At 43.1% G+C, this 15,542-nt stretch overlaps 1 protein-coding gene across 1 annotated transcript in view; it reads right to left on the minus strand.

Moving 5' to 3' along the window:
* LOC311226111 (interleukin-1 receptor accessory protein-like 1-A) overlaps positions 1-15,542 on the minus strand; it is a gene marked incomplete at both ends in the record, with an annotated part of 90,256 nt that overhangs the window by 3,923 nt on the left and 70,791 nt on the right. The window contains one exon of the mRNA XM_084311486.1: positions 1,922-2,108. Coding sequence (XP_084167612.1) covers positions 1,922-2,108 — 187 coding nt within the window. The remainder of the gene's footprint in view (positions 1-1,921; positions 2,109-15,542) is intronic.

The raw sequence follows: 15,542 nt of genomic DNA on the forward strand, positions 1-15,542 counted from the left end.
CCCCTCCTTGAATATAGAGCCTTCAATCTTGACCAAAATAAAGCTGCTCTTTTCACTATAAAACTCAGTTTATATTGCAGTATGATAGCTATAATAATAATAACTTCACTGCGAGGGCTCTTTTAGCTAACGCTAGCTAGGCACGTATGATAGCCAATTACTATTATAATAATAATAATAATAATAATAATAATAATAATAATAACTTTCCCATCCTCCCAAAGCCCCTCCAGCCCCGTTCACATCCGCAGCACCAACAACAACAACAACAACTAATTGACGCTATCAATAGCCCCAGTGAGCGCGGCGGCTGAATGAATGAAAACTTTATTTAACAGATTGCAGAATGGGTACAATACAGTACGGCTCAATACACACAATTGTTAAGGGGATGCAGACCAGAGAAAGACGTTTGTCTTGTTTACATCAGGGTCCCCTTTCGTGACTGTGCTGCACCGAGTGAATCCACAGTCACTTGCTCCTCAATGGGAAACCAACCTAGATTTACCATGAAGGACTGGTTCTGGCCGAACCGTTCGTTATACAAGTATCACAGACAGAGACATTACAAAGGTGCTCACAGTTGCACGAGGGGTTCGCACAGAGATACGGGATGGTTTGAAAGCTCGGCGTTGCTAATAAATATTTTTTTTATTTTTTTTATAAACTGCTCAAAGCGGCATTATTTCCGCCGTTGGGTGATCACAGCGCCTGCGCACCATCCTGTATCTCTGGATTCACTCGGTGCAGCAGCGCCGAGGCTCACCATACGAGAAATATTCAGTTTCAATATGTTTGCGCATTTAGTATACAGTCACAGTGTTCGACTTACGTGATGATTTGCTCCATTTTGATGTAAACGCCGAAGAATAATCCTCACGAGTCACAATGTTATCCAATATCCAGCCTGAATTTTTCAAACGCTTTCGAAAAAGCCGCCTCCCCCAACATGTCGTATACGTCATGCCGACGAACCGTGGCCCGTGGGCACTGGATCAAACCATTAAAGTGGGGGGGGGTCACACAATCTTTGGAAACTTAAAAACTTGCTATTAAGTGTCATTGCGTATTTTTAATTTGATTGAAATTACGTAGTTATGGTTCGATAAGATTTATATATTGGGGGGGATATTTATATCATATGATATGATCAAAAAGTGAGGGAGCAAAGAGACAAGCTTGCTCCCCCAAGTTCAATAGTCCTGGAGCCCGTGCATCGTCTGCTCCGTTAAGTGGGCGCCTATGCACACACCCACACACACACACACACACACACACACACACACACACACACACACACACACACACACACACACACACACACACACACACACACACACACACACACACACACACACACACACACACACACACACACACACACACACACACACACACACACACACACACACACACACACACACACACACACACACACACACACACACACACACACACACACACACACACACACACACACACACACACACACACACACACACACACACACACACACACACACACACACACACACACACACACACACACACACACACACACACACACACACACACACACACACACACACACACACACACACACACACACACACACACACACACACACACACACACACACACACACACACACACACACACACACACACACACACACACACACACACACACACACACACACACACACACACACACACACACACACACACACACACACACACACACACACACACACACACACACACACACACACACACACACACACACACACACACACACACACACACACACACACACACACACACACACACACACACACACACACACACACACACACACACACACACACACACACACACACACACACACACACACACACACACACACACACACACGTCCAGTACCTTGTACCAGGTGATGTCCGGCTCCTTGCCGGCCTCTACGTAGTCCTCTATGTCAGGACACGTGATGTCCTTCTTCTTGCTCAGCTCAGCCTTCTCTGCCCGTCTCATGTTGGAGTTGTAACACAGGTCCGTGTCGTTCTCCGCTACCGTCAGGGACATGGACACCTTCATGCAGTAGGTGGAGTTCCTGTGGGCAGACAACCATCTAATCAAAGACAGTAAGGATGAATGATACACCCACAACCACAATGGTAACGGCCTATGATAGTGATTTTTTTTTATTATCCATCTGTGTCGGTCCGATGAGCAAAAGCGGGCAGGTGTGAACCACCGATGACTATTTCTGTGTCTACCTGCACCTGTGTCTGTCTGCCACAGGGGTCCTTTGGGTACTTGCCAGAGCACGTGAGCGCCCCTTTACCACGCCCCCCCCCCCCCCCCCCCACCCCGCTCACATGAGTAAAAGAAATAAACAAAAATGTATTCTTAATGTGAGTCGTTTTGGTAACTTGAAGCGTGTATGTGCTGCTGATGAGCTCCTGTATGAATCAGGTCATGTGAACATTCAGAACTCATTTCCACGCAGAGGAAGGGTAATATAATTTCCACCCTGATAATGTGGGAGGACAATAATTACTGGGCCTCCCCATATGCATGCATAATTGGCACCATTGTGTACGGAGAAATTGTGTGAGACAATGGATAATTTCTCCTGAAACAATCAATTGCAAGGCTATGTAGGCTAGCAATATGATCTTAACATTGCAATAATAAGGGATAGATGCAGAGAGCACACACATCCATTTCCCTAGCAGCAGTGAGTAAATCCTGACCTATGTCCCTCTCGAATTGAAAATTAAAGTAAAGAGCAGGCAGCTGGTGGATAAAGTGGCAAAAGTGCATAGTGACTGCGTACGCACTGGGGCTAGTTACAAGACATTATCTCTGAAGTAGGGGTGTGTGGAGATATCTGTAGCCTGTAGACTGTAGACTAATAGGCTGCACATACGATTTGTTGTTCTCTGACAGCTTTATAGAGTAGAAAAAAGTTTAAGCATAATACTTATGAGCGTGGGAAGCAAATCTTTCAAATCTGCTAACGTCTCTTCTACAAATTCAAATTGGCCCATGTTCAAGATTTCTAGGTTTCTAAAGTATAATCATGTATCATCATCTAATGAATTCTTCATACATAAGAATGATAAATAGCCTAAATATGAAATGTATGAGCTGATTTCCATACATGAGGAAGGATGAGCAGATACCGTCCCGGTTCCAATGATGTAGTTGTCTGTGGCTGGTCATTAAACTGACATGACCGTCATGTCCACCTTCAAAAGATACTGTAGTATCATTTCAGGGTCAAACTGTTGTATGAGTCTGATTTCCCCCAAGGTCGGCCGCTACTGGACGAGTCTGATAACTGTAAGATGCAGTGCACACACCTTAGAATAGATTCATTTTTGTTATATAGATATCACTACTCTAGACACATGGTTAATAGACACCTCCTTGAGGGTGACGGTCAAGTCCTGTGCCCTCTGCCACGGTAAAACATAGTTTAAGGGCGCGTTCACACCTACTCTGTTTGGTCCACTTTAAGTGGACCATGGTCCCTTTAAGTGGACCATGGTCCCTTTAGATCGATAGTCCGTTTGGTTTGTACAGGTGTGAACGCAAACCGAACTATAATGAGGACCAAACAACCGAACCATGGTCCTCTTGAAAAGTTGGGACTCGGTTCGTTTCAATCGAACTATAGTACCTAATCCAGGAAGCAAAGTAGCCTACTCCTCTCTAGACTGGCGCAGCACGCGGACAGTCTCTATCTTCCTCCCTCTCTCTCCTCTCTAGACGCAGTCTCTCTCTTCCTCTCTCTCTCTCTCTACTCTAGACTCGCGCCGCGCGCGGACCCCCCAACTTTCTCCTGCGTGAGGAGGACATTCGCGGACATTCTCTCAGATAAAGAAAAAAAAAGCTTACATACTTTTTGGGTAATTTCATAATAGCAGCGTGCAGCTCTGTAACAACAACGCATCTCAAGCTGCTTCTATGCAGCTGTCTAGTAGTTGACAGCTTACGCAGGAAGGAAAGGGCTCTCTCTCTCTCTCTCTCTCTCTCTCTCTCTCTCTCTCTCTCTCTCTCTCTCTCTCTCTCTCTCTCTCTCATAATAGTATCTCTCTCATTACGCTGCCGGCAACTGATTATTACGTGTGTGAGTGCTATTAGTCCAATAGATGCGACAGCATGTCCTTTGTTTACAAATTAGATCCGCACCAAACAGGGTAGTGTGAACGCAGACCAAAATTAAACAATGTATCATTTTCACATTTGGTGCGGATCTAATTTGTAAACAAATTAGAAAGTCCGGACTATCCCTGGACTTTCAGATGTGAACACACCCTAAGTCTTGAGACAAAGCGTTTAGCATACAGGCGTAACAGTAAACACAGGCTTCTCCTCTCCCCCACACTGGAACTTAGTGAAAACAATGGGAACTGGGTTTCGAGGTGACTAAATTTAGCATTTGAATAAGTTCTCAGACTCCTACTAGAAGCTAGAAATAACATCTGAATAGGCAGGCTTGTTTACCCAAGCCAGACCTCCCCGATATCGGCTGTAAAAGATAAAAAGCCATTTGGGGGGTTGTGAAATAGGACCGCTTCAAAGGAAGGCCAAAAGGCAGGCAGGGAACTCTTTGGTTTGCCAGGAGACAGGAACAGCGTTCAAAATGAAACATTGATTTAAAATAAATGAATATCAATAACCATACAGGAAATAGCCATAAAAGTAAAGTTGGTTAGCTTAAAAACCCTATGTAGGACGTGTTTGGACTTATTAAAGGAAATATAGTTAATGTGTGATGACATTAGAAAAACTAGCTTGGATTAAAGAAAACATACCAGTGAATTTAGATATTTGGAGAGTAAATACTTTGATTTAAGGATAATGTACTTGTTAAACAAACCTAACATAAATCAAAATAGACAATAGTAGGGAAACTCTACAGTTGTTAAGTCTAAAGCAGTCAGTAAAATCAGTTATAAAGTAGATTCTTACTTTACCTTTGCATTTGAATCAAAAATAGGTTAACTTAGGTATTTAAGTCACTAGGAAATTCGGCAAAAGCATTAACCTATTCGTTTTTTAAAGTTAAGAAATACTCCTGGGATTTTAAGATAGTAAAATTAACCCAAATACCTTTAAAAAGCTAAAACTCCAGAACAATAAATATTTTAAGGACGGCCTCTTAAAAGTAATCAGAAATGGCAGCGATAGATTCCCCCAATCAGGAGGTAGAAATATTTCCCTCTGACGTGAGACTCTAGCGTCCCCCAGTAGGAGGAGTCAAGACTTTAAAATAGCTTGCACAACAGAAGGAAGAGAGACGCTTTTTGAACACGACCCACAGGACAAGCGGTGAATAGAGGAACTGCTGGAGCTGAGAACGAGAACACAATCTCTTTGTTTTTCTAGGAGACGCCACCATCAACTCATCAGCCATTGAAGATTGTATCAGATTAGACTGATATTTAATGACAAACGGCATAGAGTTTGCGACCATTAAATATCATTGCACAATTCATTTTTCATTGAAACCAGAATCCTTGTTATTTCACTTTTTTACTCTGAAATAAAACTGGATCCTAACAATAACCAACTCTCCCTCCTCCTCATTTGGTGCTTTCTCCACTGCCGTGCTATAAGACAGGGTTGGTCTTATTATCAGTAAATAGGGGGTAAGGTGTACTTTAGAACACAACGCAGGGAACAAGATAAAGAGGATTTTTAAGAACAGATCCTTATTCCCTAGATACTATAATACTTATAGTCATTGTGTTTTTTCTTTCTTGATTTGGATCAGTGGAAATATTTTTTATAATATTTGGAACGGTGTGTCTGGAGAAAGCTGATTGCTTTTTAGTATCTCTGTTCACCAGTAACTGCATTTGTAGGCTATTTGTCATACAACTCAACACAACTCATGACAACTTTGATACATTTTATTGTAGTGGGTGCTATGGACATAATTCACCATTAGATTGTTTTGATGTATTGATGGGGCACTGTCACTTTAATGAGGTTGGTTTTGGGGGTTGGGCTTAGAGAAGCGCTGGTGGAATGTCATTGATAAAATGTTTGGTGACGAGGAGCTGTCAGAGTTTAGCACGGCATAGATCTGACAGCTGTCACTTGTGCTAAAAGGATAATAAATGACACACTACTTGGTGTTGTCGCAAGATAGAAATTGTGCGTCTCTCCTTTCCGACGATTTCTACATTGGTGACCCTGTTATAAGTTTTGAAGATGCTTCCGCGGCAACATGTCTACGAACGCAGTTTCACTGAAATTACCTGAGTTCTGGGAGTCGTCAGCCTCGGCATGGTTTGCGCAAACGGAGGCACAGTTTGAGCTGCGTGAGATTACAGCGGATACCACAAGATATTATTATGTGGTGTCAGCCCTGGGAAGTTCGACAGCCAGCAGAGTGGTGAGCCTCCTCAAGAACCCTCCGGCTCGAGATAAATATCTCACGATCAAGTCTCATCTGCAGTGGGTAGGCGGGGCTTGCCAGCCGCTCGCTTTTTTCAGCCGCCAGTTAAGCCCCAGCAAGCGGAGGTATAGCACCTTCGATCGGGAGCTCCTCGGCCTCTACCTTGCCATCCGCCATTTTCGTTTCCTGCTGGAGGCCCGCCAGTTCACGGCCTTCGTGGATCACAAGCCGCTGACGTTCGCCATGGCCAAGGTGTCTGAGCCATGGTCTGCCCGTCAACAGCGACAGCTCTCATATGTCTCAGAGTTCACTACTGACATTCAACATGTGGCAGGTAAAGCAAACCTTGTCGCAGACTGCCTCTCCCGGGCTGTAGCGGGCGCCATCCACTTGGGGCTGGATTACACCGGTATGGCGGCGGACCAGGCTACCGACCCTGAAGTGCGAGATTTCAGGTCAGCCACCTCAAGCCTGCGGTTAGAGGATGTGGTTTTTGACAGCGCTGGCACCACACTCCTGTGTGATGTCTCTATGGGACAGCCCCGCCCCATCGTTCCCACAGGATGGAGGCGGCGTGTTTATTACACTGTTCACGGCCTCTCCCACCCGGGAAAGAAACCTATGCAGAGGCTAGTGTCCGCCAAGTTTGTCTGGCCTGGGCTTAGAAAAGATGTGAGAGACTGGGCTGACTCCTGTTTGGAGTGCCAGCGCGTTAAAGTGTACCGTCACACCAAGGCCCCCCTGCAGCACTTCCCTGTACCTGAAAGGAGGTTCGACCACGTGAACGTTGACCTAGTGGGCCCCCTGCCCCCCTCACACAGCTTCAGTTACCTCTTTACTATGGTAGACAGGACTACCCGTTGGCCAGAGGCAGTTCCACTGTCAGGCACGACGTCCGCCGAGGTGGCCAGGGCTTTTATTGGAACCTGGATCGCCCGGTTTGGCACTCCAGCCGACCTCTCTTCAGACCGGGGCCCACAGTTCACGTCCGAGCTCTGGAACACGGTCGCCAAGAGCCTGGGCGTGAAGCTACACCGGACTACGTCATACCACCCGCAGGCCAATGGGTTATGCGAGCGCTTTCACCGTTCAATGAAAGCAGCACTTCGGGCCAGCCTTACTGACAGCGGCTGGGTCGACCGGCTCCCGTGGGTCATGCTTGGTCTCAGGACGGCCCCCAAGGAAGACCTTCAGACCTCCTCGGCCGAGATGGTTTACGGTCAGCTTCTGCGGGTGCCAGGGGATTTCGTCCCTAACATTACTGCCCCCTGGTGTGCAGCCCAGCAGTGGACAGCACTTCTGGAGAAGGCTAAGGTATTCACACCGGTCCCCACCTCACAGCACGGCCTTCCCCGGTCGCACGTCCCTACAAGTCTGCAGTCAGCGGAATATGTTTTCATCCGTCACAATGCCCACCGGGACCCCTTGAAACCTCCATACGATGGTCCATTCCGTGTCCAGGAGGCTGGAGACAAGTACTTTGTTGTGGACATGGGCGGGAAGCTGGAACACATTTCCATAGACCGCCTTAACCCGGCTCATGTGGACTTGGGCAAACCTGTTGGACTGGCCCAGCCCCCACGGCGGGGACGACCCCCTACCTTGCCCCGTCTTCCGAGTAAGGCCCACGAGACCCCCTTGCCACCTATCCTGTGCCCGAGTGGCCGTAGGGCCCTTAAGGTTTTCCCTACAGCGGCGCCGGCCGCTACAGGGGTCAGGCGGAGCCGTTATGGCAGAGTTCTCCGCCCTCCTGTTCATTGACTTCTTTTGTTATGATGAATTCTGGGGGGACGTATGTAGTGGGTGCTATGGACATAATTCACCATTAGATTGTTTTGATGTATTGATGGGGCACTGTCACTTTAATGAGGTTGGTTTTGGGGGTTGGGCTTAGAGAAGACGCGCTGGTGGAATGTCATTGATAAAATGTTTGGTGACGAGGAGCTGTCAGAGTTTAGCACGGCATAGATCTGACAGCTGTCACTTGTGCTAAAAGGATAATAAATGACACACTACTTGGTGTTGTCGCAAGATAGAAATTGTGCGTCTCACCTTTCCGACGATTTCTACATTATCATATTAATTTATTTATAATTTAAATTATATCTATAAATCATATTCCTGGAATTTATATATGTTCATTTGACATTATACAAAAGATAATAAAAAGGCAACAAAAAGAGAAAGAGATAAACAAATTTACCCTGATCGAAAAAGGAGTAGGAAGCAGTGTTAATTTTGTTGACTAAATTGATGACGAAAGATGTTCGTCAACGAAGGTTTTTTTCATGACGACAACGAGACGTGATGTCACGTTATTGAAGCCCATGTCACGCTAACAAGACTAAATAGTTTATTAAATATCGTTGACCACAACTGAGGACACAAAAATGTAATTTACAAAAGAAGATAGCTGAAGAGCTATTTGAAAAGCTAGTTTTAGCTTAACATTACCTTGGCTAAAGTTGGGACTATTCATAATCCAGCTGCAGACCTGCAAGTAAAGTACAGCAAGTTGGCAAAGGAGTATTCCAAGGTAAATCACTTTTTCACCAGTAACGTTACATTGTTTGTATTTCCATCTAGCTTGCGTTAGCTAGTGGCTAAGCTAGCTCACGCTAATGTGGTCACTGATCGACCTCTCGCACACAATTAATGACATAATGCAGACAGCCATACCGGTGACAATGTTTAGCTTTTGGTGCCAAATGATAAGAGTCTGAGGCGGAGTCTCAAAAGAGAATGTTGAATATTTATTTTGCATTAAAAATTACAACAGAGCCTCTGCTACTACAGTAGCTAACCTAAACGGAGCCTTCTGGATAGGAAGTGCGCAACAACGTGTAACGTCCGTGCAGAACCAATGTACCAACAACCATTCCATGGGTGAACTCATTGAGTTTAGTTGTCAATTAATGATACTAATACTAATCTATACAATCACCTGTTGTTGAATAAATACCATTACTTTCTAATTATTACTAAAAAACAGTATATATAAAACAGTAGCTGTAAAAAAGAAAAGAAAAAAAAGTTTTATAATTTATATAATATAACTTCTTTTTTTATGTACTATATGCACTGGTATTGGATCAGTATAACCAGACCTAGACCACCTCTAACTCTAACCCCTAACCAGACCTAGACCACCTCTAACTTTAACCCCTAAGTTAGGGTTGTGACTTAGAGGTGGTCTAGGTCCGGATAGGGGTTAAGAGTTGGTCTAGCCCTTTACATCCATCTATCTAAATAATAATAATAAATTATAATGAATGCTTAACTACCCCTAAGTTACCCTAACCAGACCTAGACCACCTCTAACTCTAACCACTAACCAGACCTCTTGTGGCACTTTAACACTGACCTCAGAATGTGATTTTATATAATGTTTTTATGCAAGCAGATTGCAATCAGTGTGTACTACTACTAGTACTACTGTGTGTTCTGTTTACTTAGTTTACAGTATCCTGTTATAGAATAAACCGCTGCCAGACACAGCAGAGAGAGAGAGAGGACAAACATGACAGAGAGGACAGACACAGCAGAGAGAGGACAGACATGGCAGAGAGAAAGGAAAGACACAGCAAACAGAAGACAGACGGAGTTCAGCCTCGTCTCTCTGGTCAGAAACAACGTCACCACATTCGTAATGCTCTCTTTGATGCATACATTGGACCATGTCTACACCAACATATACTGTAGGAGAAAAAAAAATTGGACCATGTCTACACCAACATATACTGTAGGAGCAACAATACATTGGACCATGTCTACACCAACATATACTGTAGGAGCAACAATACATTGGACCATGTCTACACCAACAGATATATACTTCCTGTGTATCACTTGTGCCGCCGACTCAGATTCCCCTAGGTTAAAAAATAAATACGCAATTTAAATCAGAAAATGTTCCATGTTGACTATTTCTGACTTCTGACAAGTTTTTTTCCATTAACTAAAAATAGACAAAAATGTCATCCGTTTTCGTCGACTAAATCTAGACTAAAACAAAAAAGACAAAATTGAGACAAAAACTGACTAAGACTAAAATGCTCAGACATTTAGTTGACTAAAACTGACTAAACGAAAAATAAATGAAGATGACTAAATATGATGAAAACGAAAAAGGAGCACTTAACACATGACTAAGACTAAAACTAAAATAGCTTTTTAAAATGCCTACCCCTATTTAACTATCACAAATTATAATTGAATCTATTGTTAATTATATGTATAAATGCTGTATCTCTATACAATTCAATACATTTATATAAATATAAACATGTAATATATAATATATACCCAGATAGCAAAAGGTGTTAATTCAATGTTGATTTATGGTCAAAATGCTTGATTTTTGGTTAAGGTCGACGATTGATGGTGGATCACCCATTAACCGATGAACCAATTAACCAATGTTGAAAACATGTCATTGAATCAATATTGTTTTGTGGTTGCATTTTAATGATTGAAATGCCAATATCTAATAAATGTTGAATCAACGTATCCTGTTCAACGTATGCTGTTTGTCGTCATTAAGTTGGACCGATCCGAATGCCCCCCCCAATTTAAACATATATGGTACGTCCCAGCCACATACTAGCTTCCTCTATGCAGCGCTCTCTCATTGTGAACTGGCAACAGAACAGCAACGTCGACATCCCCCGGATTTGATTCTACTGAGTGCTTTACAGTAAGTTTTGGCTATATTACTTTTATCTTAACTGTGTTCAGTGAAAAATAACGTTATTGTGAGTGTGACCGGTGTACTCTTGATGGCGTTGTGCATGTGCATGCTGCAGTTTGGTAGGTAAATATATATATACGTCAACTAAGATAAATATTCATGAATATTCGTTAGCATGTACTTAATATAACTCTGGAGAGTGTGCAAGTGGAATCGTACGGTTGTTTAAGACCTATAACCAGTTATTTATTATTTCGGATACAAAAAAAATTGCTTTTCATTTATCCATTTATTTAACTGTATTAAACAATATAAAACGAATTGGCCATAATTGACTGAGCAAACTAATGCTTACTGCTGTAACCTACTTATAACACTTAAGTAAATCTGAAGATTATTATATAGCAGATGCCTTGGAGGATAAGTCGTGGACAACTGGATCATCTGAGCTCCACTGTGTTTAAATTCAAATCTTCTGCCATTGTTATTTAACCCTTGTGTCTGAAAACTAAAGTATTATACTCTTATTAGGGGACATAATTGAAAAACTCCATAAAAAGATTATGTTGAAATAATTTCTCACTTTCTTTTCCATAAATATTTTATTCAACTTCAGCCCTGATCATAACCATTTTTTATATTTTTTTTGTAATGAAATACTCCCACTTGGCTTCCGGTTTAGCTTTAGAATGGAGTAGGTCGCATGTGACACAGCTGCTCACCCGTTTTTTTTTTTTTCGTTATAAAAAATTATTTATATACCATTAATGCGTTTAAAACTTGACGCATATATCAACTGAGACTATCAACTAACTATATTGACCAAAAGAATCGAGATGTCACCAAAGAAAGACCCAAAGAAAGACCCAAAACCAGTCGAAGAGGTCCCGCCGCGGGACCCAGGATTCGTACAGCGGACAGCAGAAAATATTGACTTGACAGAGGCCGCTTCAAGTTCAACCCCATCAAAGACCTCCGCAGATACCGAACATATCATCCGGAAAATGGAGGAAATGGGGAAGACAATGGAGAAGAGAATGGAGGAAATGATCCTCCAATCACAACTGTCGGAGAAGATAATAACTCAAAAAGTAGATGCTATTAAAGAATCTATTGAAGGCAAAATTGATGCGCTGAGAGCGGACGCCGACGCACAGAATAAACGCACCGAGGCTCTGGAGAAAGTAGTGGAAGCCCACGAAATCAATTTCACTCACATCTACAAGGAAGTAGAGGCTAACACAGTTAACCTAACTGCTGAGATGAAGGGGAATTACAATGAAATCAAGACGGAGCTCAGCGAAATAACGTTGGAGCTCACGCGAATCAATAAAGAACAGAAAGCCAAAATATTCGAGATGGAATATCAAAAACGCAGGCTGAATATTCGTATTGTCGGTCTGGACGACTCAGTGAGATGTGAAAACCCTGAAGAGTTTGCCACAGAATTACAGAAAATCTTGGGAACAGGAATCCTTCCTAAAATACCGGAGGTGGATGAGTGCTTCAGATTGGGTCCCCGCTCCATTGGCAATAACGCTAAGCCCAGAGTGATATTAGTTATACTGCGCCAAGTCAGAATAAAAGAAATGATTATGCGTGAAACTCGCAGGATGAAAGGCAATCTGAAACACATGGAGGTACCAATACACTGCTTTGAAGATTATTGTCGTGATGTAGTGGAACTGCGTGCCAAGTTCAAGACGGTGATGTCTCAACTATACCTGGGGAAATACAGACCCCTACTAATATACCCTGCAATACTTCGCGTCGTCGACAAACAAGGAGCAAAGGTTCTCCTCAACTCGCCTGAAGATGCAGCCAAATTCCTGTCTGAACAGGAGCAGAATAGTGTATAAATGGCCTTTTAAATCTCAGTTATGCAAGGTCACCATATAGTACAACCTTTAATAACCGAGGATTTGGGACAGAGAGACCTACGTGCTCAGAGTTTTTGAATGCTTTCCCCGACGTGTATATTATTGCGGACATATTGGATTTAAGATTGGAACACTCCAGAACATACTGGAACATTCAGACAATGTAAAAATGACATATTGGAATAATCTAGAACATCGAAGCATTCTTTGATATATGGAGCATTCTGGAATATCAGCAATACGTGGTCATTCATTCTACCAGAAGCCCCTCGGGGGAATAATCAACAGCTATCTAGATGCAGAACCACAGAGCCATCATAGCCGGCCGGCTGAAAGATCACTCTACACACCGATCATCGCCCACCCCGGTCGGGGGAAATGCTGCATATACGTATTTAAAAATTGTTTTTTATTAATGGGAAATAATTTCACTACTTCTCCAATTAATACTTTAGATGTTTAAGCATAGCAATGCTCTTTTAAGATCTAAGTTAATGTTCTCTTCCTTTTACTTGTTTTTTTTTCTCCATCCGCTCTCTCTGATTTATTGAGGCTCTCTCTTCAGTTCAATACCTTCATATTATTCATGGGTTACTATAAATTACTATAAATTACAAGTTCATATAAAATGTAAGTGATTAAGGCATGACAATTGAAGCTTATTTTTGGTCTTTATTTTTAGTTTATCTCATTTAAATTTTTATTTATTTATTTTTTACGGGTAAGTGGCCAAGCCACAGTCGACATTCTACTTATGGTAGAATTTAGAGTGTTAGATCCTATGGTATACATAGGAATGTTAAGGATAATTGGATCATTCTGGGATATCCGGTGGTGCAAGGGAGAGAGTCATACGCAAAGGTTGTGTTCATGGAACACAATCCTGTACGACTCTCGGTGGGAGGGAAGGGTAGGGGATTTTTATTTGTATATATGTATGTTTTTAAGCTCGGCTCTCAACGGGACCTCACTAGTGGGATGTATATCTATTATTGCCTCGCACTCTAGAAGCATTACCAAAAATTACAATGCAACATGTATAGACTATGGCTAGTTTGAATATAATGATATGGAACACCGGGGGAATAAATAACCAACTCAAACGCAAAAGCGTGCTCACACTGATGAAAAAAGAACATGTGGACATTGCTCTGCTAAGCGAAACACACATTCTAGGGAAAGACATAGGTAAATTAGCGGACAACATATACCATAATATCAGTCACTCCTCTATTGGTACGAGAACTCGGGGTGTAGCAATAGTCGTTAAACGTAAGTTGAATATTGTACTAAAGGGAGTATGGTCTGATGTAGAAGGTCGGATAACTATAGCTAAGATTGAACATAAGAACAGGAAAATAGCGTTGATAGCGGTATACGCCCCAAATTTGTACGAAGAAGATTTCTTCACTACACTAACCAATGCAATGTTAGACATTCCCGATTACTCATTTATAATAGGAGCGGATTTTAATGCCATCTGGAACCCAAGGATAGACAAATCTTACCTCGCCTTTTCCAGCGAACAAAAGAATTCATCGAAGGCATTAAAGGATTGGTCAAAGATTACAGGTGTAAAGGACTTATGGCGGTTACTTAATCCCACGACCCGAAAGTACTCTTGTCGATCTGCGAGACATAAGACACTATCCAGAATAGATTATGTCTTTGCATCACAGAGACTATTTGATAATTATGAAGTGGAAATGATACCCAACGCACTATCAGATCACTGTTATTTACTCCTTAAAGGTACATTTGGTATACTATACGGACTTCTGTTCTACACTCACTCATACAACTGCTATGATGTCGTGACTGTTCGCGAGAGCAGTCGCAATTTTCTGTCCCGCGTCACTCAGCTGTTTTTCTTGTTTTTTCTCGGATCCAGAGCATTGCTGGCGTTAACCTGTGACTGCCGCTTCTGTCCGTATCTCTATTTACCCGTTTAAACTGTATCCCAGCCCTGTTACCCGTTTCCCCCACGTCCATTCCTTGTACTCTATTTGTTATTTTGTTTTCTACCGTCGACGCTGCTTGTCTCTCCCGTCCTCTCCTGCGCCCGTCCTGACTCTCTACAAACATTTCACGTCCTCTCTTTCCCCCCTGCTCTCTGGACCTGCCGACTGTACTCTCACCGTTCCCACCATCACTGGATCTCAAACTGGACTACAAACCTTGCCACTGGAAAACAAACTCCCGGATCTACACATTTTTCTCCCAGACAAAACCTTACCTGTCCTCCGGACCGGTCCTGTGCGTCTGCTCCTGGCTGTCTGCTGTCGGCTAAACCAGCCACCCGCTGCTGGCACTGCCTGCCTGGCCGTGCTATCCTACTACTCCCTTCCCGCGAGGGCGACACCACTCCCTCGCGCTGGTTTGCGGGTTCCCCATCTCCTCGGGTGAGTGTCGGCGATACTATACTACTGCCCTCACTCTCCTCTCGGTCTTGGCTGCTGGTATGGCGCGGTCAGGTCGGCCCGCTACGCGGGCTTGGTCTGGAGCCGGCTACTACACGCTGCTTCAAAACAACAACACTCTCTCTCCCAGTATCCA

Source organism: Notolepis coatsorum, assembly GCF_963971535.1.
Source record: "Notolepis coatsorum genome assembly, chromosome: 3".
NCBI classification, from domain to species: domain Eukaryota; kingdom Metazoa; phylum Chordata; class Actinopteri; order Aulopiformes; family Paralepididae; genus Notolepis; species Notolepis coatsorum.